This window comes from Phyllostomus hastatus, unplaced genomic scaffold (genome assembly GCF_019186645.2).
Source record: "Phyllostomus hastatus isolate PE091 unplaced genomic scaffold, TTU_PhHast_1.1 phas_scaffold_345, whole genome shotgun sequence".
Classification (NCBI taxonomy): domain Eukaryota; kingdom Metazoa; phylum Chordata; class Mammalia; order Chiroptera; family Phyllostomidae; genus Phyllostomus; species Phyllostomus hastatus.
In genome coordinates, this window is record NW_025334024.1 from 12675380 (window position 1) to 12702326 (window position 26947).

At 51.9% G+C, this 26947-nt stretch overlaps 1 protein-coding gene across 1 annotated transcript; it reads left to right on the forward strand.

Moving 5' to 3' along the window:
- Nucleotides 1–9492: 9492 nt before the first annotated feature.
- FCSK (fucose kinase) lies at nt 9493–26809 on the forward strand. The gene is made up of 24 exons (XM_045818523.1): nt 9493–9710; nt 13407–13511; nt 13853–14004; nt 14135–14185; nt 14953–15078; nt 15390–15462; nt 15873–15970; nt 16350–16430; nt 16966–17085; nt 17263–17434; nt 17803–17915; nt 18772–18873; nt 18994–19164; nt 19651–19715; nt 20110–20480; nt 21366–21576; nt 21756–21922; nt 22010–22231; nt 22593–22736; nt 22896–23015; nt 24820–25007; nt 25092–25191; nt 25683–25906; nt 26049–26809. Exons 2-24 carry the CDS (start codon nt 13430–13432, stop codon nt 26133–26135), a joined length of 3240 nt encoding a protein of 1079 aa, XP_045674479.1. The 5' UTR covers nt 9493–9710; nt 13407–13429; the 3' UTR covers nt 26136–26809.
- Nucleotides 26810–26947: the final 138 nt, after the last annotated feature.

The window sequence follows — 26947 nt, forward strand, 5'->3', positions numbered from 1 at the left end:
CCTCTGGATGAGTCCGAGTTGATTCAGTCCATGCTGGACTGTCTTCCTTATTGCAATAGTTATTACTGGTTAAAACCAGTCCTTACCACTTTCACTACTGTCTGCTTCATCTTTGACAAAGGGATGTCTGCTCTGGGTCTTGGGAACCCAGACTCTAGCCTTCTGCCTATCCACCACGTGCCAAAAGGATGGGTGAGTTATCCCTACATCCCTGGGCAAGAAGCCACGTGACCACCAGAGGCACTGCATGCACCTTGGCTAAAGTTGACTCTGGAATGCTTTTCTGTTTCCCTTTGATTTGTGTTTGTCAGTCATCCTATCCCAGGCATATGCCCCGACCAGGAACTGAACCAGCAGCCCCCTGCTTCATAGGTAGGCACTCAATCCACTGAGTTATACCAGCCAGGGTGATACAACGCAATAAAAAAAAAAAGGATGAGATTCTGTCAATTTTTATTTTACTTATTTTTAAAGGTTTTATTTTATTTGTTTTTAGAGAGAGGGTAAGGGAGGGAGAAAGAGAGGGAGAGAAACATCAATGTGTGGTTGCCTCTCATGTACCCCAAAGTGGGGACCTGGCCTGCAACCCAGGCATGTGCCCTGACTGGGAATCGAACCAGCGACCCTTTGGTTCTCAGGCCAGTGTTCAATCCACTGAGCCACACCAGCCAGGGCACATTCTGTCAAATTTTTAAAAACCACATCAAATAATTGCAATGTATGGACTTTATTTGACTCTTAATTCAAACAAACTGAAAAAAATTGTATCAGAATAGGGGAAATTTGAACACTGACCATTGGATACCAAATTATTATTCATTTTAAGTGTACTAATGGTGTTGTGGTTAGTTTTGTTGTTGTTTTTTAAATGTTTTTTTTAATTTTTATTTTTTAATATTTCATTTATTTATTTTTAGAGAGAGGGGAAGGGAGGGAGAAAGAGAGGAAGAGGAACATCAATGTGTGGTTGCCTCTCGCATGTCCCCTACTGGGAACCTGGCTCACAACCCAGGCATGTGCCCTGACTTGGAATCAAACCAGAGACCCTTGGGTTCACAGGCCAGTGCTCAATCCACTGAGCCACACCAGCCAGGGCATGTGTTTTGTTTTGTTTTGTTTTTTAAAGAGACCTCACTTAGTGATATACACTGACATCATATTTATAGAATGATAAGATATTGGAGTTTGCTTCAGAATACACCAGGGATGGGCCCTGGTGGATGTCACTCAGTTTGTAGGAGTGTAATACCATGAAGCTCCCCATAAAATGAAAGGCTGTAGGTTTTGATCGCTGGTCAGGGCAAATACCTAAGCTGCGGTTAAATCACCTGTTGGGGTGTGTACTGGAGGCAACCGGTTGATGTTTCTTTCTCTCTCTCATTCTCTCTCTCCCCCTTTCTCTCTCTTTAAACATGGAAAAAAAGTCCTTGGGTGAAGATTTAAAAAAAAATAACAATAATCTAGGGTTGGGGTGAAGGTATAGATACAAGGTTGGCTAAACTTATAATTGATGGATGGATCTGGGAGATGATTGCTTGGAGTTCATTATAACATCTTTTTCTGCTTCTGCGTGTACTGAAGTCTTCTCTAGTAAAATGGTTTTAATTTTTTTTTCAGTCAGAGTGTGACAGGATAGTTAAGAAACTAGGAAAATTCCTGGGTATGTGGAATAGAGAAACTGAGATAAGAAAATTAAACAAGGCCAAACAGTTTGAACAATTTACAACCAGCTGGTAAATCTCACTACCTTATCTTCCTAACCTATGACACTTGAGAACAAATGGTTTATACCTCCCCTCCCTAACCAGAGAATAAACAGCGTAAATCACCCTGATATGTGTGTGTGTGTATGGGGAGAGGGGCTGGGGGGGGTGGAATAGAGAACAGAGACCCAATTAATGCCATTTGTGCCAGTTAAACCCAAGGACAGATGAAGTCAGGGGAACAAATAACAAAAACCCCATTAGAGCCAGACAGACCCAAGATAAAAGTAAAACAGTAAAACAGACCAAGGAATAATCCCAATGCCCCTCCCCCTCCCCCACTACTCTCATCTTGATGCATCAGCATATTAAAAATGCACCTGGAAAGCTGATGAATGTTCTGCTGAAACCCTTCCCCAAGATTCTTACCTGCAGAAGAGAGATAAAAACCCACAGGACAAAGACTAGGGGGGGTCTCTGCTCTTTCCCCAGCACCAACTTTTTATTTCCTTCTAAACTCTAAGGGTCCCCAGGACACCTGCAGATGAGGGACAGCGGGCACAGCAGCTGGCCCCAGGCTTATCCCGCTCACCCCCATCCCATCTCCAAGGTTCCCTTCTCTCTGACTCCCCAGTGAACTAAAAACAGCCCCACTCTGGCCGGCTTTGGTCACTGTGACCTTCCCTTCCCAGCAAGCCAACAGCGGCCCCGCCCCGGCTCACTCCTTTCCTGTAAGGTTTCTAGGGAGCCCAAGCAGAGCACCGCCTGGGCTCTCTTGTTACTTCTGTGGGAAGCACTTCCTCGTTTCCCTGTCCCCAACTTTAATAAACATCCTCTCAAAATCACCTGCAGTCGCGTTGTGAAATCTTTCCTCCACCAAGTCGGACCCGCACGCTACAGGCTGGCCTGAGCCACGGTAACAAGAGCTCTGCCTCAAACCTACCTAAAAACCGAAACCAACAACACCCGACAAAAATGAAGTCAATAGGAAAATGGAAGATATGTATGCAATTGGTGTCAGAGGTAAAAGGCTAACACAAAGTGCTTTTGCAAATCAGTACGATGACCAAGAGACCAAAGAAGACTGAAGAGGATATGAACAGGCAGCTCACAGAAAAGGAAACACAATGGTCCTTACATGAGACGATGCGAAGCTTCATTTTTAAAAAAACCTGTAAAATACATATAACATAAAATTTACCATCTTAACCGATTTGAGGCGTACGGTTTAGTGGCATTAAATACATTCACATTGTTGTGTTATCATCACCATGATCTATCCACAGAACGTTTTTCATCTTCCAAGCTGAAGATCTGAACCCATACCCATTAAACAATAACTCCTCACATTCTCTCCCCCCTCTGTTCCTGACAGCCACCATTCTACTTTCTGTCTCTATTTGACTATGATATCATACAAGTTTGAATACAGCATTTGTCCTCTTGAGTCTGGCTTATTTCACTTATTATAATGTCCTCAATGTTCATCCATGCTGTGGCATGTGTCCGGATTTCCTTCCTTTTTTAGGCTGAATAATATTCCATTGTTTGTGTATACCACATTTTACCCATTCATTCGTTGATGGACACTTAGGTTGCTGTATCTTTTGGCTATTGTGCATAACCCTGCTGCAAACACAGGCACGCAACTATCGGTTCAACTCGCTTTCAGTTCTTTTAGTTATATACCCAGAAGTAAAAATGCCGGATCATGTGATGATTCTGTTTTTACTATTTTGAGGAACCACCATAATGCTTTCCATTGTGGCTGTACCATTTTACATTCCCACCAACTATGCACAAGCGTTCCAATTTCTCCATCCCCTCCAACACTTATTTACTCAGAGCTTCACTCTTAATAAAAGAAATGTAAATTAAAACTGCACCGAGATATCATTTTTCACCTATCAGATTGGCAGAAATCAAAAAGCTTGATAACTATCTTGGCAAGAGCGTGGGGAACAAGGATTCTTGTACACTGCCAGTGTGACTGAAATAGCACAGCCTCTGTGAAGAACAACTTGCTGATAGCTTCAAATTACACCTGTACACATCATTTGATGTAACAGTTTATAAGAAAGTATCCTATTTGTATGTGTTCTTAGTTATATAGAGAGATACATAGTTGTAACACCATTACAAAAAGAAAAAGAAAAATGATCTAAATACTGACCCTAGCTGGTCTGGCTCAGTTGGTTGGGCATTGTCCCACAAAGCTAAAGGTTGCAGGTTCGATTCCTGGTAAGCACACATGCCTGGCTTTTGGGCTCAGTCCCCAGTTGGGGTGTAGACAAGAGGCAACTGACTGATGTTTCCCTATCACACCGATGTTTCTCTCTTTCTCCTCTCCTTCCCCTCTCTCTAAAAATACATACATAAAATCTTTTTTTAAATGATCTAAATGTTGATGATCCTACTTAAAGATTAAATGAGTGGAATTGGGGAAGCTTCAATTGATGGTGTCTTTTTTTATCATTACTTCATTGGATAGTAAACTATTGGAAAGCAGGGGACTGGCTTTTGTAAGTCCAAAGAGACCTTTAAGAATCTAGTGATTAGACCTGGCAGGTGTGGCTCAGTGGGTTGAGTGCCAGCCTGCGAACTGAAAGGTTGCTGGTTCAATTTCCAGTCAGGACACACGCTTGGGTTGCAGGCCAGGTCCCTGGTTGGGATTATGAGAGAGGAAACCAATCAGTGCTTCTCTCCCTCTCTTTTTCCATCCCTTCTCCTCTCTCTCTCTCTAAAAAAAGTATATGTGTATATGTATACATATATCCTAAAGTATATGTGTGTACATGTATGTATATACATACACACATTTATCCTAAAGTGTGTGTGTGTCTGTGTGTGTATGCATGCTTTGTATATACATATAAAATCAGTGAAAAGTCACTTGGCCTCTGGCAGGAGTCCCCATTGAATGGAGAATTGTCAGGCAGCTCAGAAAGTTTAAATGGCTTGTCCAAGGTCATTTGTCTAATATGTGCTACCTCATGGTAGACACCATGAAATATACAGAAATCAAAGAATTGGACCCTACTTTCTGAGAGCTTGAGATCTAGCAAAACATTAAAAATACCAAACTTTTAAAATTGTCCTTTCAATGTTGATGGAGACCTTTGTTCTGGTGGATAAATTCATGCATGGGTCAGAGAAGCAGTTTCCCAAAGGACACACAAAATGACAGAAGACAGGTGCTGATTAAAGCAGAAGTCATCCTCCCATGTGTGCCCCATCCTCAGTGCCCGGGGAGACTCATCTCAGAGGCCCCAGTTCCCACCTATGTCCTGTACACCGGAGCAGCCTTCTCCGAGTTGTGCTGCGTCACAGATCCTGAGAGATGCTCTTCTAGAAGAGGACTCCCTAACCTAGCATGTTTGCTGAATGCTTTGTGTGTTAGCCTGCAGTTCTTCAGGCATGTAGGTATTTTTTCCCCTGGCTTTGTCCACTGAGAAGGCCTGAGAGCAGTGATACCCCATTAGCAACAAGTACACTGAGTTGTTTTTTTTAAAAAAAAGGAAGTGATATTCACATAATATAAAAACCAATGTTTTAAAGCACACAATTCAGTGTATTTAGTACATTCACAATATTTTGTGACCAATATCTCTAGTTCTAAAACATTTTTACCAGAAGGAAACTCTGTGTATCCACTAAGCAGTCACTCCCCATTTCCCCACCCCAGCCCCTGACAACCACTTATATGTTTTCTGCCCCTGAGGATTTACCCATTCCAGCCATTTTATATAAATGGAATCATACAATCTATGGTCATTTGCGTCTGACTTTTTTCACTTAGCATGATGTTTTCAAGCTTCATTTGTGTGGTAGCATGTATTAGTATTTCATTCTTAAATTAAAATTTTTTTGTGTATCTTAGAGAGAAGAAGGGAGAGAAAAAAAAACATCAATTTGTTGTTCCACTTATGTATGCATTCATTGGTTGTCAGTGTCGTATGTGCCCTGACTGGAGGTCAAACTTGCCACATGGCATTTTGGGACAAGGCTCTAACCAACTGAGTTACCAAGTCAGGGCTATTTCATTCTTTTTATGGCTGAATAACATTCCATTGCATGGAGACACTACATTTTGTTTATCGACTATATTGATTTTTAAAAGTTGTGAGAAGAAAAAAACCCCATCTACCATTGTTTAATGATTGTGCACCCTCCCTGAGGCAACACTTGTTAACATCTTAGAGAACTCTCTGGGAAATACTGCGCAAATTGTCTCACAGTCATGGCCGTCGGGCTTAAGGGAAGAGGGGCCACTTTCCTTAAGAAAGGGTAAGGGCATGTAATGCTCTCCAGAAGGGGTTCACTGTTTGCTTATTCTTTCAAGTCTGTGTTTTAATTTTTTTTAAGGTTTTATTTATCTTTAGACAGAGGGAAAGGGAAGGAGAAAGAGAGAGGGAAACATCAATGTGTGGTTGCCTCTCATGCACCCCCTACTGGGGACCTGACCCACAGCAACCCAGGCATGAGTCCTGATTCGGGAACCTGAACTGTGACCCTTTGGTTTGCAGGCTGGCGCTCAATCCACTGAGCCACACCAGCCAGGGCTGTGCTTTAATTTCTAAAAACCATACCGGCTGTTTCATTTTCTCCTTGGAAGACCCAACAGGAGAGTTTAATATCCTCTTTCCATTTTCTTTACCCCATTTCTGTCTCTTTGCCAGTCCTCCTGTGGTAAATGCTGTTGGTGACCTCCCTTTATAGGGTTGGCCCCCCACTTTCCTTGTGTTGGCTGCTAATGGCTCACAGCTTCGCCCTTCTCCAGAGAATGGTCCTCAGTCCACATAGTCCATGTTTCACTCAGAAATGCCTAGCAAATTATGCTGCTCTGTTTCCCACCTCCCAGTGGCCTACAGTACACAAATCTCCCTTGCTTTTGAGGGGGATAAGCCTTATGGTGCATTACATGTTCCAGAGCTCACTGTAGGATCAGACTGAGGCAACACTTAGATCAGGGGTGTTAAATTCATTTTCACTGGGGGCCACATCAGCCTTGAGGCTGCCTTTAAAGGGCCGAATGTAATTTTAGGACTGTTTAGATGTAACTACTCCTTAATGGTTAAGTGAGAGCTTGGCGCTGCCACCAGGTAGAAATAAGGTGCTGGGCTGGATAAAACAAGGTGGAGGGCCAGATTCACGGGCATTGTGTTTGCCACCTGTGGCTTAGATGAAGCCACGTCTTTGCTTGGCTTCATCCCCTGCTCTATCCTGCTTTCCTCTGCTCTAAATCATTTGCACTGGAATCCCTGTCTCAGGCCCTGTATCTAGGGGACCCAATCTAAGATATCCCTGTGGGCAGCAGTCCTGGCTCCCAAGGGGATTTCCTGCTACCAGCAGCAGCTGCACATCTCATCCAGGGCCCTGCAGATTGGACCTCCTCCAAGAAGCCTTCCTGGGCCCTCACTCACTGGCAGCATGTTTGTTTAATAAGAAGGAAGTTGGGTGCTTAATCTGGCCAGGCACTGTGCTAACCCCTTTATGTGCATTAGCTCACTGAATCCTTCCAACAACCCAATTAGGTAAATACTATTCTATTCTTATAGATGGAGAAACTGAGGCTCACAGAGGGACAATGGCTTGCTCACACAGTAAGAAAGTAATGGGAACTGATTTCAAACCCTTGTATTTAACCACTAGATTCTACCCTATACCACAGACAACTCTGGAATATTTTTTATGGCTCTGTCTACCCTGCTGCAGACAGTAGGACTAAACATGGAGCCGAAAGCTTGGTGTTTTTTGTGTCTGCTGCTGACGGATTGCACTGAGCCCTTCCGCTTATCAAAAACTCTCCTAAAATATCTTTGCCTCTCAGTCTGAGAAGTCCACGTGGCCTTGGAACCACTCCCTACCCCTCCAGCTTGTCTTCCCGAGGAGGTGGGGTGAAGCCCTTGACCTCTGAGCTCCTTAGGGCATGTTATTTTCCTTGAGCCCTCACCAAAGCTGTGGCTGTAGGCATCCCAGCTTCCCACTCCACTGCAGAGAGGGGATCTGCATTGATGAGAACGGCAGCAGTGGGAGGCAGCTGGCTCATAACTTCCCTGGAGGCCTCCTGGGCTCACAGAAGAAAGAACGGGCACTGAAGTGTGGGAAGGAGGATGAGACCTGAACCAAATGAAGAAGGGGAACGAGCCCAGTGGGAGAAGACCGAGGGAAGGAGAGAAATTTGAGGGAGGTAGTGAGGTGGTAGAAGCAGAGCAGGGGACTGCTCATTCATTCATTCATTCATTCATTTAACAAACTGTTTTAACCACCTACGATGTCCTAGGCACTGTTCTAGTAGACAAAACAAAGACCCTGCTTTAACGCAGCAGCATGAGAATATCAACAATAAACAGAATCATAATATGTTCAACAAGAAACCTTTGTGGCCAGAGGCCTTCCTAAAAGAAAGGGTTTATTGAACCATATGCTAGCCATAAAAAGGACCACATCCTGGAACATACAGTCTAAACCAGCAGTAGCAGGCCTAGACGGAGAAGAATGTGCCCTCAGTCCTGGAACTGGGGGCGGAGGATCCTTCTTATACAATGGGATTGGGGAAGAAAGATAGAAGTTGTTCTGGAAGAACTTATGCTGGCTATATTTAAAGAGGGGTTCTGGGTTGGTTTGGGGCAACAAGTCAGAGAGCTCACCCATAAACTGGATGAGGTGGCAGCTTGTGGTTCACTATTTTTTTTAGATAGCCCCCGAAGTTCATTGCAAGTTGTAACTTATGTTCAGGAATGTGCACATTCCTTTGCCGGTTTTGGCCTGTGGCTCTGTTAACTAACCTCTTACCTCTCTCCTCTTCCCCTCTGGCCTGCTATAAATTCATTCAGGATAACTCAGCATTTTTCTCTTGTCAAATGGTTAATATGCTCAGCATTTACTATGGAGTCAAGCATGTATTTTACCCTCACAACAATCTCAGCATTTGGTATTATTATTAATCCATTTTTACAGATGGTGACAAGGAGACTCAGAGTAACCAAGTGACTGGCCAAGGTTACACAGGACTAGAGTAGGGTCCCCAGTCTCCTTTAAGACTGAAGGTAGGACCTCTCAGGCTCCCCTATTAGTGACAGACTTGGAAAGTATGTTCTTGTAAGAAAAAATCAAACATACGGCTAAAGCTTAGGTTCTCCTTGCCTCTCCTCATTCCTAGCAGTCTCTGCCCCAGGGTGTGTTCCCTTCCAGTCCTGTTCCTGCACATACTATGTGTCCATGTACATTATTTTTGACATGAGTGGCTTCCCATACATAGGGTTAGATAGCGTGCTGCTTCTCCCTTCGGTGTTCAAAATGCCTTGAACACCGTTTCCTATTGTACATAAAGTTCTACCTGGTTCTAACTGCTGCACAGTATTCCATTGTATGGATGTGCCTAGTTTATTTCTCCAGTACCCTAAAGAGAGAGTGGTTCTAATTTCCCACTATTACAAACAATGCTGCCATTCAAAACTTATCAAAAAGCTCCGTAAATCCTCTTTCCACTGCAGAGCCAGAAAGTTTCTTCCGGAAGGATCCCTGTGCTGAAAACCCCGAAAACATTGCTAACTGCTAATCCAACGGTAGCCGCTTACTTTCGGGCAACATCTAGGATTCTCTTTTCCCCCACCTCCCTCCCCGATTTTTTTTTCCCTCCGGATTAAAGCAATTGCTTCATGTCCCGAGAGGGGGGTCAAACAAACCCAAAACCTGCAACCTGGCGTCGCAGAAAACAAGCCTGTGTCTTTAAGACACATTGGTTCCTCTGGGAGTTGTAGTTTGCTGGCCAACGGAGTCACCTTCTCGCTTCACCTTCTTTCCGGATCTGAAGACTGACCGCTCTTTCAGAAAGCGCTGTCCTGACTAAATTCGTCTGCCCTGCTATAGCGGGGAGCTTTTTTCCCCAGAGAGGACGAGCCTGGGCAGGCGGAGGGGTGAAACTACATTTCCCAGGGTGCGCCGCAACGGGTCGCGCAGCCCCCGCGTTCAAGGGCCGGCCGAGCCTAGCGCTGGCGGAGTCAGGTACGTGGGTCTGCGCGAGTCTTTGCTTTCCTCGCCTCAGTACCCGGTCGGCATTTCCTGGCGGATCCTTTCCCAGGCGCAGGACCGAGGCAGAGAGTTTCCAAGAACTCTGTTGGAGCCCTTGGGCGCCCACTGGCTGTAGGAGGAAGGGGGAGTCGCCAGTCAAACTGCCCTCTTGCCTGGGTCTTTCCACGGGAGTTCGCAACCTGGGAGCGCTGGGGACAGGCAGGGAATACGGGCTCCAGGGTCTCCTCACCCCAGAGGCAGGTGGGGTGCTGAATACTGGCGCCGAGGATTTTGCTTTGAGGCCGATTTTGCTGCCCCAGTGTGCCCATGGGGGTCTTGTCACTATGCACAAATCTCAATTACACTAGTCGCCCCACCTTTACCCGTGGTTTTCCTTTCCACGGTTTCAATTACTTGAGGTCTTCCGTCTGAAATATCAAATGGAAATTTCAGAAATAAACAATGCGTGTTATAAAATTGTCTGAAGTTCTGAGTAGCCCGATGAAATCTCCCTGGACCTGCTCCCTCCTGTCTGGGGCGTAAATCATCCCTTTGTCCCACTTATTCAGGCTGTATAGGCTACCAGTTGTTTTGTCACTTAGTAGCCTTTCTCCGTTATCAGATCCGCTGTCAGGTGTCTCAGTTCAAGTAGCCCTTATTTTACTTGATAATAGCCTCAAAACGCTCGGGATTCAGATATGGTAAAGAGTAGCCGTAAAGTGCTTCCTTTAAATGAGAAGATGAAAGTTCTGGATTTAATAAGGGAAGAAAAAAAATCACGTGCCAAGGCTGCTAACATCTGTGGTAAGAACAAATCTATCAGTGAAATCGTGAAAAAGGAAAAAAGTACGTGCTGGTTTTGCTGTTGCACTTTAAACTGCAAAAGTTACAGCCTCAGGGCGTGAGGAGTGATAAGTGCTTGGTTAAGATGGAAAATGCATTAAATGTGTGGGTGGAAGATATGAACAGAAAATGTGTTCTGATTGATGGCTACCTGTTGAGCCAGAAAGCATTGAGCCTATATGAAGACTTCAGCAAGGGGTCCCCTGAAAACAGTGACACCAGGCCACTTACTGCAAGTAAGGTGGCAGAATTGACAAGCTGATTAAGGAGAAAGGATACCACCCAAAACAAGTTTTCATAGGTAGATATGGTTGTTATTGTTAACGTCATCCCACTTCATTGCCACCTGTATGGAGCCCTTTACGTGTATTTATCCTTTCTGTCTTTTTTTCAGTCCTACACAGTAGGTTCAGAGTAGTGGTTAAAAGATTGGACTCTGGAACAGAAGTGTCTGGGTTCACATTTGGCTCTGCCACTTGATAGCTGTGTGACCTTGGACATGTGACTTAATCTGTGGCCCAGTTGTATTAAAAAAAATTCTCACCCAAGGATATGTTTATTGATTTTAGAGAAGAAGGGGGAGGGAGGGAGGGAGGGAGGAGAGGGAGAGAGAGAGAGAGAGAGAGAGAGAGAGAGAGAGAGAGAGAAACTGATATGAGAGAAGAAATATTGATCGGTTGCCTTCCATATGCACCCCAACTGGGGATCAAACCCACGACCTAGGTATGTGCCCTGACAGGGAATCTAACCTGCAGCCTTTTGGTGTGTGGGATGTGGTTCTAACCAACTGAGCTACCTGGCCAGGGCTGTGCCTCAGTTTCTTCATCATGTATTCTTTAGGATAAAGACGTACTTCTCACACAGTAACTTAGAGGTTTGTACGGTGATTTTTCTTTTGAAGGTGCCAAAGGGGGATAATGTACTCTCCGTGTTGGTTGAGGTTCTTGCATAAGCTGAGACCAAGGTAGGATTAGATTTATTGGGGGAAGGAAAAAGAGGAGGGAGCTGGAGGAAGCAGGGGAAGCTGTCCATCTGCTCCCTGTGAAGGAATACCAGAAGTAGGGAGGGACGGGTAGGGAGGGTCTCAGACTGCAGTGAGGTCGTGAGACAGTGTCTGTTGGGTGCGTGGGGAGTCCTGGAGCCAAGATTGCCTGGCAGAGGATCCCCAAATTGCCAGAATGGCTCTGTCTTCATGTCCCTGCTGCACTGAGTCATTGGTTGAGAGCCGTTGGTGGGAAGCATGTGAACAAGCTGAGAGCATCGGTCAATTATATTTCCTGGCTCAGGAGGCCTGAGAGGGTTAGGGGTGCCAAAGGTCACACAGGAAGGTGGGGGCCAGGCTGGACTCCCTCGAGGCCTCTTTACTGGGAAGGTCTGCCTGGGCATCCTGGGGAATGCCTTTGCCCTCAGATGTCTGGCCAAGATCTCTAGCTCAGATTTCCCCTCTGGATTTCCCTCCTGGGCTGAGCAGGGAACAGAGCAGTTTCTGTTAGTGGCGGAGGCTTTCCCTGAAAGCTCGTGGCAGCGTGGGTGTTGCTAAGTGGTGGTGCCTGTCAACCTTAACCACACGACTGGTGGCAGAGGCGTCTGGTCCAAGAAGAAACTTGCTGTGGTTCAGGTTTCCTGATGGCTTTGGCCGGGGCATGGGCAGGACCTGTGTTCTGGGCATCTCTAGGAAGGCAGGCAGCCAGCTCCACCATCTCTCTGACACTGAGCTTTGGGGGATGGAGGGAAGAGGTGGGGGTGGGCCACTTTGTAGGACAATAGCTGGGACTCTGCCAGAGGTAGATGTCAGGGCACTCCTGGGGACTTGTCTGCGGAGGTGTTGGGAGGGGATGCCCTGGAGTCAGACTGGTTTTCTACCTGGCAGGAGAGAAGTGTTGGGGAAGACCCGAAGGGGTACAGCTGTAGCTTTGGCCTCCTCTTCCCCTCACTTGCTCAGAGTGGCCTGGAGGAAGGTGGCTGGCAGGTAGGGCTGTAGCCGCTTTTAGGCTTAGAGCCTCTGGAAGGGGAGATCCCCTCTGAGATCCCTGGAGTGGGCGCTGTTGGCACCCTGGCTGGATCCCTTGAACAGGCTGGTACACTCCTCCCACAACTGCCCCCTTCTCCAGGGAATTCCCTTCAGCCTCAGGAGCCTGGGAGGTTAGGCCTTCCCTCCTCCCAGGTCACAGCCAATGAACTGAGTGATGAGGGGCTGGTGGTTCAGAAAGGGCAGCCCCTTGCTTTAAGGTGGGACCCACTGACTACTTCACCTTGCTCCTTTTACTTCTTCTCCTGAGGAAATCACACGCACCCAGAAAGAGAAAGTCAAAGATATACTTAACACATGACACGGCAATCCCACAGTGAGGTACCCACCTGGGGAGATGAAGTCTTCTGTTCACCCTGCATTTGCACGTGAATGTTGACAGCAGCTCTATTCTTGGCTCTCAAAGCCTGGAAACAGCCCAGTGTCTGTCCGTCTGTCAGTGCATGGTTGGAGAAATAGACCGTGCAAGGTCCATGCAATGGAATGCTGCTTGGCCAAAAAAAAGAAAAAAGAAAAAGACAAGAAAGAACTTATATACACAGCCAATTTGGATGAATCTTAGAGGCATTATGTTGAGTGAAAGAAGCCAATCTCAGAAGATTGCAGCCGTACTGGAGCTGTGAAGACAAGATCAGTGGTTGTCAGGGGTGAGGGATGCAGGAAAGCGTCACTGTAAAGGGGTAGCACATGGGAGTTTTTTGGGGTGCAGATGGTGGTGACCACAAGAATCTATGCATGTGTTAAATTTCATAAAACTGTACACCGAAAAGTCAATTTTAGGGTATGATAATTCATGTACACCCCTGTCTCTGCCTCAGGAAGCCCCTCAATTTTGTCCAGAATGGAGCAGCCCAAAGGGGTTGATTGGACGGTCGTCATCCTTACATGCCAGCACAAGGACAGTGTCGAGGTCTTCCAGAGAGGTAGGGGATCCTCCCTGCCCACTCAGCCCTAACTCCCACCACACCCCTATAGCTGCAGGAGTCGGGCAGTTCTGGGTTCAAACCCAGGTGGCGCTTCTTCCTAGCCATGTGACCCTTAGTATACAGACACATCATGTCACTTCACTGAGACTTGGTTTTCTCATCTGTAAAATGAATAACTGTACTCACCTCACAAAGTTGGGTAAAGCTCTAATGAATGACTACGTGAAAAGCTACCGAGTCAAAGAAGATAAAATAGTAGTGATCAGTAGGTTGGCTTTAGGTGCTTGGGACCAGGGCTGGGAGGCTGAGGGCAGGGACCAGCCATGTTCTGACCACAGAGCTGGAAGTGCGCCAGAAACGAGAGCAGATCCCCAAGGGAACCTTGGTGCTGGCCGTGGAGGACCCTGAGACTCGTGTGGGCAGCGGGGGAGCCACCCTCAATGCCCTGCTGGTGGCTGCCGAGCACCTGAGTGCCCGGGCAGGCTTCACGGTGAGTGCTCACATTGTTCCTCTGGTACCTGAGCGGATTTGTGTTGGGGTCTCTCCCCGGGCAAGAGGGTGCCATCCTTGGGCGCCTTCTGCCCAGGCCTCTGCCAACAGGGCTTTTTCACTCTTGACAGGTGGTCACATCCGATGTCCTGCACTCGGCCTGGATCCTCATCCTGCACACAGTGAGTGAAACGCTGGGCAAGGTGCCGTGCAGAAGGCCGGCGCCGTCGATCCTCGGGGCTGGACAGCACCTGCGGGGTCTGGGTGCAAGGTGTTCATTGTGCAAATCCAGGCGAATCGGAATCAGAATTGATCCAGCTGTCCAAAAACAGGCAACTGGCTAAATATAAACAGCTTATCCTCCTGGCGGAATATTAGAGAGTAGTTAATAGGCCCGTCTAAGTCTGTGGGTTGCCCGGAAAGACACTGAGCAGCTCTGTGACTTGGGCAAGTCGTCTGACCCTTCTAGGCCTCAGTGTCCGCATCTGTGAAGTGAGGGTGGCCACGACACTCAGTGCCTGCTTCCCGTGGACATGCTAAGATGCTCCATTGAATGCTGAAGACGGGGCCTGGCTTTATGCAGTTCCCAGTTTTATCTCCCCAGTTTTACGTGTGTGTGTGTGTGTGTATGTGTGTGTTAACTTCCATTGTCGCTACCTTTTCAGAATCTCATTTTTGTTAAAAAAAATTAAAGAATGTATGAACACAAATCTGACCAGACACACCTCAAAATGAGAGGAATGGTTATTATTCCCGAGGGGTAGTGGTTCTTTTTGCCTATCTACATTTTCTAGCCATTTTCTATAATCATGCAATTGAAAAATACTACACAAGAAAACACTTTTTGAAAGTCCTCTAGCTTGATGACTTCCACCCTTGCACAGCCCATGGGGTGTCCTCAGGCTCTCTGTCCCATGGGCTCTCTCACCTGTCCCTGCTTCCCCCCGAGGGCCGAGACTTCCCCTTTGATGACTGCGGCCGGGCCTTCACCTGCCTCCCTGTGGAGAACCCGCAGGCCCCTGTGGAGGCTGTGGTCTGCAACCTGGACCACTTGCTGGACATCATGAGCTATCAGGTGAGGCCAGCAGTGCCTTGGGGCCTTGCCCCCCTCTCACTGCACCTCCAGCTGTAGTCTGTCCTGGCTCAGACGGGATGCCAAGGAGAACAGCTTTGGGGTTTGCCTAGAGTTAGAGCTTCAGGAAACTAGTGTTGGCAAAACTGGGGCAGGTGTGACCCCAGGAGGTAGGCAGGAGGGTCTGGGGAGACCCCTGTTCCCTCAGCAGCCAGAATCTCCCCTAGAGCATGGGGACAGGCTCTTGAGGCTGGGCTGTGTGGCTGCAGAGGAAGGGCTGGGCCCGGCCACCAGCTGCACTCTCTCTCCCACAGCTGGGCCCAGGCTCCCCGCCAGGTGTGTGGGTCTGCAGCACGGACATGCTGCTGTCTGTTCCTCCCAACCCAGGTGAGCAGGAGAAGGCTTGGGACTGCCTCCCTGGCCACAGCCCAAAGGGGGCTGTGCTCTCCCAGGCTCACCATTTCTGGGCCCCGCCCACTGCCACGTTAGAAGGGAAGCTGTAGGGTGTGGAGGGTGAAGTCCAGACCTGGAGGCAGGGCTTCCCCTGCTGGGCCTCCGTCTCCCAGACTGAGAATGGAGACGCCAGCCCTGCCCCTTCTGCCCCAAAGGGCTGGGGTAGAACTTTGGGATGGGGGGCATTGTCATTCTCCCAGTGGAATGTCTATGTGGCTTGGAAACCATATTTTCCTTTTAGAGGTGCCCAGATGCCCCTCCCATGAGCTCTTGTTTTTATCTGGCTGGGGTCTCCCTGCCCTGGGCTTGGGCTCCAGGGAGCCTCCTGACTGCCCCACCCACAGGGATCAGCTGGGATGGCTTCCAGGGAGCCAGAGTGATCGCCTTTCCAGGGAGTGTGGCCTATGCCCGGAACCATGGCGTCTACCTCACCGACCCCCAGGTAGTGGCCCTGGGGCAGGGAAGCAGGTAGCTGAGCCGGCCTACCGTGGCCTCCAGGTCCTGTGCTCTGCACAGCCTCTTGCCCTGGACTTTCTGGTACAGTGGATTTGGAGGAGTTTCCTCCAGGGCAACAATGCTTGTGCTCGCTTAGTCTTTTGCCAAACTTGAGTGACACATGGCCCTGTGCCAGGCTCTGAGCTCGGGCTGGGGCTGTGAAGACACGCAAAGCCTTCTGCTGTTGGAGGGGGGGGACAGTGCTCCCTGGGAGCGTGTGGGCCCCTGTCAGGCATGCATCCTAGGCTTCATTCGGAGAACACCCTTGCTGTGTCTGTTCCCTTCCTCCCTGCTCCCCTTCCCTAACTGTTTGCTCCCCGACACAGGGCTTCGTTTCAGACATTTACTACCGGGGCACCGAGGCGGAGGTACAGCGGTGCACCAGGCCTGATGGGCGGGTGCCACTGGTATGGCTTTGGGGACCCCAGGGAAAGGGAGGGTTTGCCTTCCTGTTTGGGGCAGAGCCCCGTTCCTTCTAGAAGATTCCAGGGCAGGATGGAACCAGAATCTGTGGTGGAGGACCAGATGGAGCCAGAGTCTGAGGAAAGGGTTTTGTCCTGAACTGGAAGGGCTAGAGCCAGAATGTGAGCAGGCTCAGGAATGCAGTTGGGAGGCAGTCTGAAACCGGACTCGGGGATCACTCTAGAATAAAGGACGAGGATAAGAGGGGTGGTTAAGGGTCTGGGACCAGCCCACGGGGATGATGGAGAACTAGGTTTTGGAGGAGGCCTTAAGATTGGAGGGGGTTCCAGAAGGTGCCTTTCTGGGGGACTTGCCATCCGGGAGGCCTGGAATCCGGGTGCCGGAGTGGCCCCGAAGATGAAGGACCTTGCCTGGTAGGGCAGCCAGCCTGGCCTGGCCCATCTTCATGTGTCTTTCCCAACTCAGGCCCAAGCCTGGCCCCAGGGTCCCCCCGCCTGATCCTCATGGGGGCTCCTCCAGGTCTCTGGGGTCGCCTTTTTCTCTGTGGAGACTGCTGAGCACCTCCTTGCCACCCATGTGAGCTCACCCCTGGATGCCTGCACCTACATGGGCTTGGACTCTGGAGCCCGGCCTGTCCAGGTGACTGGGGGTGGGGACTGCAGGCCCTGGCCTCGGGGAGAGGCCCCGCCACTGGCAACCTGGCTGCGTGACCTCAGGCTAGCCCCTTCCCCTCTCGGGGTCGGCGTCTCCGGGGATGGGACTGCCGTAGTTCGCCTAGGAACCCCCTAATAGCTATACTTCCCACCCTTGCCCCAGCTGTCTCTATTTTTTGACATTCTGCTGTGCATGGCCCGGAACGTGAGCAGAGAGAACTTCCTGGTGGGACGGCCCCCAGAGATGGGGCAAGGTGATGCAGACGTCACAGGCTATCTTCAGGGTGCCCGGGCTGAGCTGTGGAGGCAGCTTCGTGACCAGCCCCTCACAATGGGTGGGTGCTGCCTCTCGGGTCTCTGGGGTGGGGAGACCGCAGGAGTGAGGACCTGCAGAATGAGGCTGCCGCTTGCCTGGTCCCTGGGCGCCTGGACCAGGCAGTTCCCCTCTCCCAACCCAGAGCCTTGACACTGCCTGCCCACCAAAGACAACTCTCCTCCTTTTGTCTCATTCTTGGGCTCCAGGCCCAGTCTTTCCGTTTTCTAGCTGTGTGACTTTGGGCAGGTTGCTGAACCTCTCTGGATTTCAGCTTTCCCATCGGGCACTATGGGTTCATTGCTGTGCCTGCCCTCCCAGACCTGATGGAGGCCTGGCATCAGAGCAGCCGCAGGCATAGGGTTGGGGTCAGTGCTTGTATCTTTACAGCATATATCCCCGACGGCAGCTACAGCTACATGACCAACTCGGCCAGTGAGTTCCTGCACAGCCTCACGTTCCCTGGGGCTCCGAGGGCCCAGGTCGTGCACTCCCAAGTAGAGGTAAGACCTGCCTGGAGGTAAGACCAGCAGAGGTGCCTTAGGACAGGCGGGACAGGGGCTCCTAGGACAGAAAGGACTAGACCATGTTTGGAACAGATTAACACCTATGAATGTAGGTGCTATTATCCCCATTTGACATGAGGCAGTGGCAGCTCAGATCGATTAAGTAACTTGCCTGAGGCCACAGAGCCAGTAAGTGGCCAGGTCAGGATTCCACACCCAGGTCTGGCCGATTGAGAAGCTAGAGAAGACCCTATACCCTTTCCTTGGGGTCTGCTGGGGAGACACACATTTGAGGTGATGGGCCTGGGTCAGTGCCATGGTGCTGAGGAAGGGGACAGATAGAGTTCAGAGGTGGCCTTCAGAGTGGTGGGGGTTCCTGGACTCGGGGGAGGGGTTTCCTGGGAGAGCTGTCATCTGGTGGGACCTCCATTACTGAGTTCAGATTTGCTCTAGAACAGGGGTGTCAAACTCGTTTTTACTGGGGGCCACATCAGCCTCGAGGTTGCCTTCAAAGGGCCAAAATAATTTTGGGACTGTATATAGGTAACTACTGCTTAACAGTTAAGAGTTAAAATTACTTTTGGCCCTTTGAAGGCAACCAAGAGGCTGATGTGGCCCCCGGTGAAAATGAGTTTAACACCCCTGCTCTAGAGGATTGCAGGGAGAGCGGAGAGTAGGCCTGCGGGGGAACAGCGTGAATGGGGAGAGATGAGAGCCAGTCCGAGGCTGGGGTCAGGGCCTGTGTAGAGAGGGATCTGGCTCCTGATGGGCATGGGCTGGGACCTTGGCTGTGGTGGAGGGTTGGGGCAGCCCCTGGCCCTGGGCCCTCACGAGCTTCTCCCTATCTTCACAGGAGCCGCAGCTACTGGGGGCTGGGAGCTCTGTGATCAGCTGTCTGCTGGAGGGCCCTGTCCGGCTGGGTCCTGGGAGTGTCCTGCAGCACTGCCATCTCCAGGTGAGGCCTAAGAGCAGGGGCAGAGGGAGAGCAAGGCTCTTGGGGGCCAGGTCCTGTGTGTGTTGGGGGGCTGCCGGAGCTGCACCGCCCACTCAGGATACCTGACCTCTCTCCTGCCAGGGCCCCATTCACATCAGCACTGGTTGCTTCCTGAGTGGCCTGGACACGGCTCAGTCTGAGGCCCTGCATGGCATGGAGCTGCGTGACCTTGTCCTGCGGGGGCACCACTTGCGGCTGCACGGCACCCCTGTCCGTGCCTTCACCCTCGTTGGCCGTCTGGACAGCTGGGAAGTAGGTGCCACCCTCCGTGTTCCCTCACCCCGACTTCAGGCTTTGGGAAGCCCTGGGGTCCCAGCTCAGCTCCCACTCCACAGCAGGGCTTGCTGAGTGCTAGCCTGAGGAGTAGGCTGTGTCCGGTAGAGTATCACTGTGTCTGTATCTGCCCCCTCGTCTGCTCTGGCAGGCAGCCTGACCGGGAATTTTTCACCCCACTTTACAGGCCGGAGACTGAGGTTCGGAGGGGGAGGTGTGCAGCCTTGGGCAGCAGAGCCAGTTGTAGTGGATTGGGCCTAGACCTGGGATTCTGCGCCAGGTTCCAGGCGCCTGGCCTGGAGTGCCGAGGCTCCAGGGCTTGCCACAGTGTTTCAGAACTTGCTTTTGTGTGTGCAAGTCTCTCCTCCTGCCCCTTCCTGAGCAGGTCCCAGCCCCCTGGTCTCAGTGTCCCTAACCCCTTCCTGTGGCCTCTGAAGCCCTGACTGCTTCCTCTTCTTTCCCCAGAGGCAGGGGACAGGAACGTATCTCAACATGCCCTGGAGTGAGTTCTTCCAGAAGACAGGCATTCGGTGAGACTGATGGCCTCCTTGGGCTTCGTGGGCCTCGGCAGCCAGGGCGGCTGCTGCTTGGGGGCTCCTCTCTGCCTCTGCCCCAGAGCAGCACCTACCCTCCCAGCAGCCCAGGAAACAGGGGTAGTTTTGGGCAGCCCAAGCCTCCCTAGCACCTCCCCACTGGACAACTCCTAATCCCTGGCTGTGCTCAGGTATTGGGATTTTGCTTAGAGGCCTGGGAAGGGAGGCAGGGTGGTTTGCTTCCCTCCCTAAACTGCCTGCTTGTGGCACCTCGAAGAACTTGTCCTGCCCTCGGTGAAGTAGCCAGCCCCCTGTTGACAGGCGGTCAGAGCTTTGTGAGGAAGCAGGAGTCCTGCTTCCATCCAGCTAATGTGCCTTCTCCCCATGCCAGAAACTGGGACCTGTGGGACCCAGACACGCCCCCGACAGAGCGTTGCCTTCCCAGTGCCCGCCTGTTTCCTGTGCTCCACCCCTCAAGGGCCGTGGGGCCCCGGGACATGCTGTGGATGTTAGACCCCCAGGAGGATGGGGGTGAGGCCCTGTGGGCCTGGAGGGCCTCCTGGCGCCTGTCCTGGGAGCAGCTGCAGCCGTGTCTGGACCGGGCTGCCACACTGGCCTCCCGCCGGGACCTGTTCTTCCACCAGGCCCTGCATAAGGCACGCAGCGTGCTTGAGGCCCAGCAGGACCTCAGCCTGCGCCCGCTGATCTGGGCCGCTGTCCGTGAGGGTTGTCCTGGGCCCTTGCTGGCCACGTTGGACCAGGGTGAGTAGTCTGGATCTCTGTGCTGGGAAGTTAGACCCAGCACCACCTGCCCTCTGGATTGATGACCTGAGGGTACTAGGGAGCCATGAGACTTCAAAGCACGGAAGAGACACAGTGGAGCTTGCATTTAGGTTTCTGGGAAGCCTCATCCTTAACAGTGGGGAGTTTTTGGTGAAAGGCTGAGGCCTGGTTATGAGCCTCTGAGTCCTACGAGCACCAGCAGTACTGGGTGCCGAGACGTAGGTGCCAGAGCCGCAGGGGGATGTGGCCGGCTCCACTGGAGGGCTCAGGCACATTGGCTGGGGCTCAGGCAGCACCTCATTGATGGTTCCAGTGACTGGAAAATCATCCCTATTGAAGTTGTTCTTCTACAGCCACACAGCTAGCTGGGGGTGGGGCTCAGACTGAACCCAGGTGGTTTGACCCCTGAGTCTGAGATATTAACCACTCTGGGCATCTTGGGTGGTGATGAAGAGGCACAGCTGGGCCCTGGCTGGTGTAGCTCAGTGGATTGAGCGCAGGCTGGGAACCAAAGTGTCCCAGGTTCGATTCCCAGCCAGGATACATTCCTGGGTTGCAGGCCATAATCCCCAGCAACCGCATATTGATGTTTCTCTCTCTCTCTATCTCCCTCCCTTCCCTCTCTAAAATAAATAAATAAATAGATAAAATCTTAAAAAAAAAAGAGGCACAGCTGGGCTGGGCTGGGGCTGGCAGGGCGAGCAGAGAAGTGGGGCGTGCATTTGCAGGTGAGGATACAGCCTGGGCAAAAGTGAAGATGTGTGAGGGATCTAGAGTGTCTGGGGACTGTTGCATAGTCTCTTGGGGAACAGGGCACCGAGGGTAGGTCCCATCGCCAACCACCCCTGGTCTCTGGTCCCTCAGTTGCAGCTGGCGCAGCAGATCCAGGCGTGGCGGCCCGAGCGCTGGCCTGTGTGGCAGATGTACTGGGTTGTATGGCAGAAGGCCGAGGTGGTTTACGGAGTGGGCCTGCTGCCAATCCCGAGTGGATTCGGCCCCTCTCGTACCTGGAGTGTGGAGACCTGGCTGAGGGTGTGAAGGCACTTGCCCAGGAGCGGGACAAGTGGCTGAGCAGGTGAGTGCTAATGATGTCAGAGCCCCTGAAGAAGCCCGTGGTAATCCTTGTAGGTGGGAACCCAGAGAGAGGTGGGGTGGGGTGACCTCGGGTCACCCAGGGCAGGCAGGTCCCCAAACCCAGGCAGTCTGCCTCCAGCCCGGGGCTCCTGCCGATACCTCTCCCTTCCCTCTTGGCAGACCGGCCTTGCTAGTGCGAGCTGCTCGCCACTACGAGGGGGCCCAGCAGATCCTGATCCGCCAGGCTGTGATGTCAGCCCAGCGCTTTGTCTCCACACAGCCCGTGGAGCTGCCGGCACCTGGGCAGTGGGTGGTGGCTGAGTGCCCAGCTCGCGTGGATTTCTCTGGTAAGCCCCTTGGAGCGGGGTGAGGGTAGCCAGCCTGGAGCGGGGCTCTTAGCACCGTGACCAGCTTAGTCTTGTCAACTGCTGCAGGAGGATGGAGCGACACGCCACCCCTTGCCTATGAGCTTGGTGGGGCAGTGCTGGGCCTGGCTGTGCGAGTGGACGGCCGTCGGCCCATTGGGGCCAGGGCTCGCCACATCTCAGAGCCCGAGCTGTGGCTGGCAGCGGGGCCTCGGCAGGATGAGATGGCCATGAAGATTGTGTGCCGGAGCCTGGAGGACCTGCAGGACTACTGCCAGCCCCAAGCTCCAGGTCAGGGTACCCAGGACATCTGCCAGTAGGGACGGCACACACAGCTAGCTGGGGGGTAGGGGCAGAACCCTGGAGATCCTGCTGGCCATGGGGGTCTGGCCCGAGGGCTATAGTCAGTCTGGTTGAGGAGCCCTGAGGTCACCTTGCCAGGTGCACGCAGGTGCGGGAGGTAGAACTGGCACAGTTGTCCATGTTGGGGAGCCCAGATGTCTTTTTGTGGCTTGGGGGTGGGGTCTGCACTGCTACTGGGCTTTTGTCCCCCACATGAGCCCCATGCTGGGCTGGGAAATAGTGGAGGTGAGGTGGTATGTCTTCTGTCTTCGGAGACCAAATTCCTTGCTGGGTGCTGATCCTTCTGTAGGGGCCCTGCTGAAGGCAGCCTTTATCTGTGCGGGGATCGTGCATGTCCACTCCAAGCTCTCGCTGAGTGAGCAGTTGCTGCGCACCTTTGGGGGTGGCTTCGAGCTGCACACCTGGTCTGAGCTGCCCCATGGCTCTGGCCTTGGTGAGTGGGCCCTGTACCCCTGTTGCCTACCACTCCATGCCCGCCGTCTAGCCTCGCCTTGCATCCTCCTCACTGCCTCTGCCCCAGAGGGCGTGGGTGGGGCAGGGCTGGGCTGGGCAGGGCTGTTTCAGGCCTGACCCCTTCCTCCCTGCGGTGCAGGCACCAGCAGCATCTTGGCAGGCACTGCCCTGGCCGCCTTGCAGCGGGCGGCAGGCCGGATGGTGAGCCCAGAGGCCCTTATCCACGCAGTGCTGCACCTGGAGCAGATGCTCACCACAGGTATGGGGCTTCCCTGGAGGGACGGCGGTCACTGGCACTCACCCAAGAGCTTCCAGGAGCTCCCTGGGCTTGCAGACAGCCACGACCCTGTGCTGCTCCTTCAGATGGTCAGAGCTTCCTTATTACCTTTCCTGGTGGTTTTCAACTTGAAATATTTCTACCTCAAAGAAGCTGACATTTTAGCAGCACCTACTAAGTGTCAGATTGTGTGCTGTACTTTTTATGTGTGTTAGGTACCTATGTTTACATGTTTACTCCTCATGACTTTGTCGCCATCCAGGGGTGTCTCTTAGGGTGGAGCTGGGGACAACTGGAGTCTGGAGTAGGGGACAGGACCTTCAGTCTACCTTTCCAGCCAACTTGCCCCTTCCTTGGGCTACAGTCATCTGTGCCCACCTCCCCTTCCTGCCAGCTACATGGGGGGCACTGCGGGCCCAGAACATGGCTGTGCTCACAGAGGCGTGCTACTAGCACCAAGCTTTACCCTCCTCTCGCCACCATGGCCCCATAGACTCCATGCACAATGGGGGGCAGCTACTTTTGTCTGATCCTAGGATGCCGTGGCCACCCCAGGATGCCCGGCTTCATCCCCATTGTGATTCTGGGCAGGAAACTATCACAAAGATGTACAGGTGCTAATTATGCTCTTTTCTGGTCACTTTGCAGCCCACCCTCCTCCTTTCATTGTAATGACTTATCCCTTAATAGGTAGTTATTAGCAAGAGGGGCAGATAGGGAGGCCTTTCCAGTTTTCTTCTGAGATGTACGTACCGTTCAAATCCTTCATTTGGTCAATTGACAGCTATTGGAAATCCACTCGGTGTTGGGTGTGGGGGATAAAATGAGCAAAAACAGGGCCCTTGCTCTCAAAAGTAATATGGTCCATTGGGGACAGACAATCAATAACCATCCGAATACAGAATTACAAGCTGCGCTTGGTGCTTTGAAGGAGAGGCAGCCAGGGAGCTGACATTTGGGGCCTGCCATTAAAGACCATGTTTTGGCTGTAAAGTTCCAGATGCCTCCTGCCATTTGCATTTTATATATACTTTAAACCACAGGTGACAAACACAAGGCCCACAGGCGGAATCCGGCTCCCCACCTTGTTTTATCCGGCCTGGCACCTTGTTTCTACCTGGCGGCAGCTCGGAGCTCCTTGCCCCTAGTTAAGGAGTACATTTATACAGTCCTAAAATTACATTCGGTCCTTTGAAGGCAACCATAAGGCTGATGTGGCCCCGGTGAAAATGAGTTTGACACCCCTGCTTTAAACTCTTGTAGGCCCTTTCCCAAATATTAAGGGTCTGTGTCAGAACAATCTCGTTTTATTTTTTACAGAGCTGCAAGAGAAAAATAGACCCATACCTTTCATTACTAAAGCAAGATATGAACAAGCTTTTTCATTTGAAAAGCGAGGCTGAAAGCTTATTTCCAGAAATGCTAGGGTGCAGGGGTCAGTGAGGCTGCAGGAAAAGTCCTTTATCACCTCTCCTTGGGAGAGAGGTGAGTGCAAGGTCTTACCCTTCGATGTGGTTTACCTCGGCTCCAACTACGCATGAGGTCTGCAGTATAACTTGGCCTTGTGCAACCCAAGCTCGGTTCTGGAATGAAATCCTTCCTCTTGCCGGGCTCATCCTGCTCCCAAGGATGGGGACAGAAGTCGAGACAGTTCACTTGGCCCAGCTCGAGTTGGGGGAAGCTCTCTTCCACACTGGTCCCTGCCAGGGATGCAGGGGGCCAGGAGCCTGGGCTGGGAGAAGTTGGGTCGGATAGGCTCCAACAGTGATGGACCCTGGGCTCACAGGAGGTGGCTGGCAGGACCAAGTGGGTGGCCTAATGCCTGGCATCAAGGTGGGGCGCTCCCGGGCTCAGCTGCCACTGAAGGTTGAGGTGGAGGAGATCACTGTGCCTGAGGGCTTTGTCCAGACGCTCAATGACCACTTGCTCCTGGTGTACACTGGCAAGACCCGCCTGGCTCGCAACCTGCTGCAGGTGAGCCCCAGCCCCGGGAGGAAGGGAGGCAGAAGGCTCAGCAGGACCCAGATCCTCATTACACCCCTACTGCCCCATCTGCAGGATGTGCTGAGGAACTGGTATGCCCGGCTGCCTGCTGTCGTGCAGAATGCTCACAGCCTGGTGCGGCACGCAGAGGAGTGCGTGGAAGCCTTCCACCAAGGTGAGGTGCTCCTTTCCCGAGGGCAGGGCACCAGGAGTGAGTGCTTTGTCACCCATGGGTCTGAGGCCAGGGGGCTTTGCAGGCTTGGCCCAGGCCCTAGGTGTTAGGCCCCCAGGGACAGAGGCCTACCATCTGTCTCCCCTAGGGTCTCACTTAGGTGGGAGCCCTTTCTCAGGACAATACTTGCATCATGGGGAAGGCCTCGAGCCCTACCTATCAAGAAGCAGGAAGAGGTTTGGCCCCATAACCGAGTGCCAGTCGGAGCTAAGCAGGGTTCCAAGTGAGTGGCTGTAGTTTACTGAACACTGCTGTGCACCACATCAGCTGCTCTGTGCGCATTAGCCCTCGGACAACCCTGTGAGGTGGTCTTCATTACTCCTGTTTCCAGCCTCTGGTTAAGCAGTACCTCTTGGCACTTTGTCATTAACAAACGGGCACTGACAGAATATTCTGGCTCAGGCCCGCCACTCGCCTCTCTGCCCCCACCCCAGGAAGCCTGCCTCTGCTGGGCCAGTGCCTGACCTTGTACTGGGAGCAGAAGAAGCTCATGGCTCCAGGCTGTGAGCCCCTGGTTGTACGGCGAATGATGGATGTCCTGGCCCCCCACGTGCATGGCCAGAGCCTGGCAGGGGCAGGTGGTGGGGGCTTTCTCTACCTGTTGACCAAGGAGCCAAGGCAAAAGGAGGCTTTGGAGGCTGTGCTTGCCAAGACTGAGGTACCTGATGGTGCTGGGTTCGGGATCTGGTGAGTGGGTGGGAGCCTTCACTGTGGCCTACTGGCTAACCAAGGGCTGCAGCCTCCGGAAGGCCAGAGTTTTGCCCCGAGTCCTCTAAACACCTCTTGTCCTTTGCTCCCAGGGCCTCGGGAACTACAGCATCCATCTGGTAGAAGTGGATATGCAGGGCTTGAGCCTACAGCTGTTGGGGAGTGAGACCACAACCTGATACCCCTTCCTGTGAGGCCGGTCCCTATGCAAGAAAAAATGTGGAGCAACAGCAGCCCCCCCAACCCCCTGCAGAGCACTCAGCCTCCTACTCCCCACCCACCTCTTTATGAATCTGCTCCCAAAGGAAGCTAACCCGAGTTTGAGCCCAGCCCCTTCTGAAGCCTGGTGAAACGGAGACCGTGCTGGGGATCGGGGCTGTAACCTACTGGTTGACAGTGGCCTAGGCTTGGCCTCTGCTCCATCTGGACAGAAGGTCCTAAGCTCAGTGTCCCTTGTGGCCTTTACAAATCCCATGGCCCAGCTGAAGCCTTGACCGTTTCACTCTCCACAAGGGCCCTGGAAGAAGGGGACGACAGCCTGCCTCAGCAGATGGCTGGGTGCCTTGGGAAGGCTGACCCTTTTGAGGCATTTCCTGTGTCCTTCCTTAGAGGCCAGCTTTTGCCTGAGTAGAGACTTCATATTTAACCCCCCAGGCTCACTTGCTGGGGGAGTGGAAGTAGGGGTGCGGTCTGTACCCATGTCTGTGGCAGCGAGCCAGTGTAGGCTACAGCCAGTCACTGCCAACTCAGACCATACCCAGTTAACGTGGACTGTGCCCGGTGACCCAGAGCCTGTGGGCAATAGGTTTTCAGGACCATGATCTTCTGGGAATAAAGTCAATCTGCCCTTCAAGGTTGTCCTCATAAAGCTGTTCTGTTTCTGCCGGGAGGAATTCTCACCTCTCCTGGCACTGTGGGAAACTGCCCTGGGGATGACGCAGCTTCTGGTGCTGAGGACCCCAGAGCGGGGGTAGGCTCTGGGATCGGATGA

Coding starts and splice junctions, on each gene's coding strand:
- FCSK (XM_045818523.1), top strand. CDS start 13,430: ATGGAGCAGCCCAAAGGGGTTGATTGGACGGTCGTCATCCTTACATGC. Junction 17,086..17,262: donor CTGGAGCCCGGCCTGTCCAG/GTGACTGGGGGT, acceptor CCCTTGCCCCAG/CTGTCTCTATTTTTTGACAT. Junction 17,435..17,802: donor TGACCAGCCCCTCACAATGG/GTGGGTGCTGCC, acceptor GTATCTTTACAG/CATATATCCCCGACGGCAGC.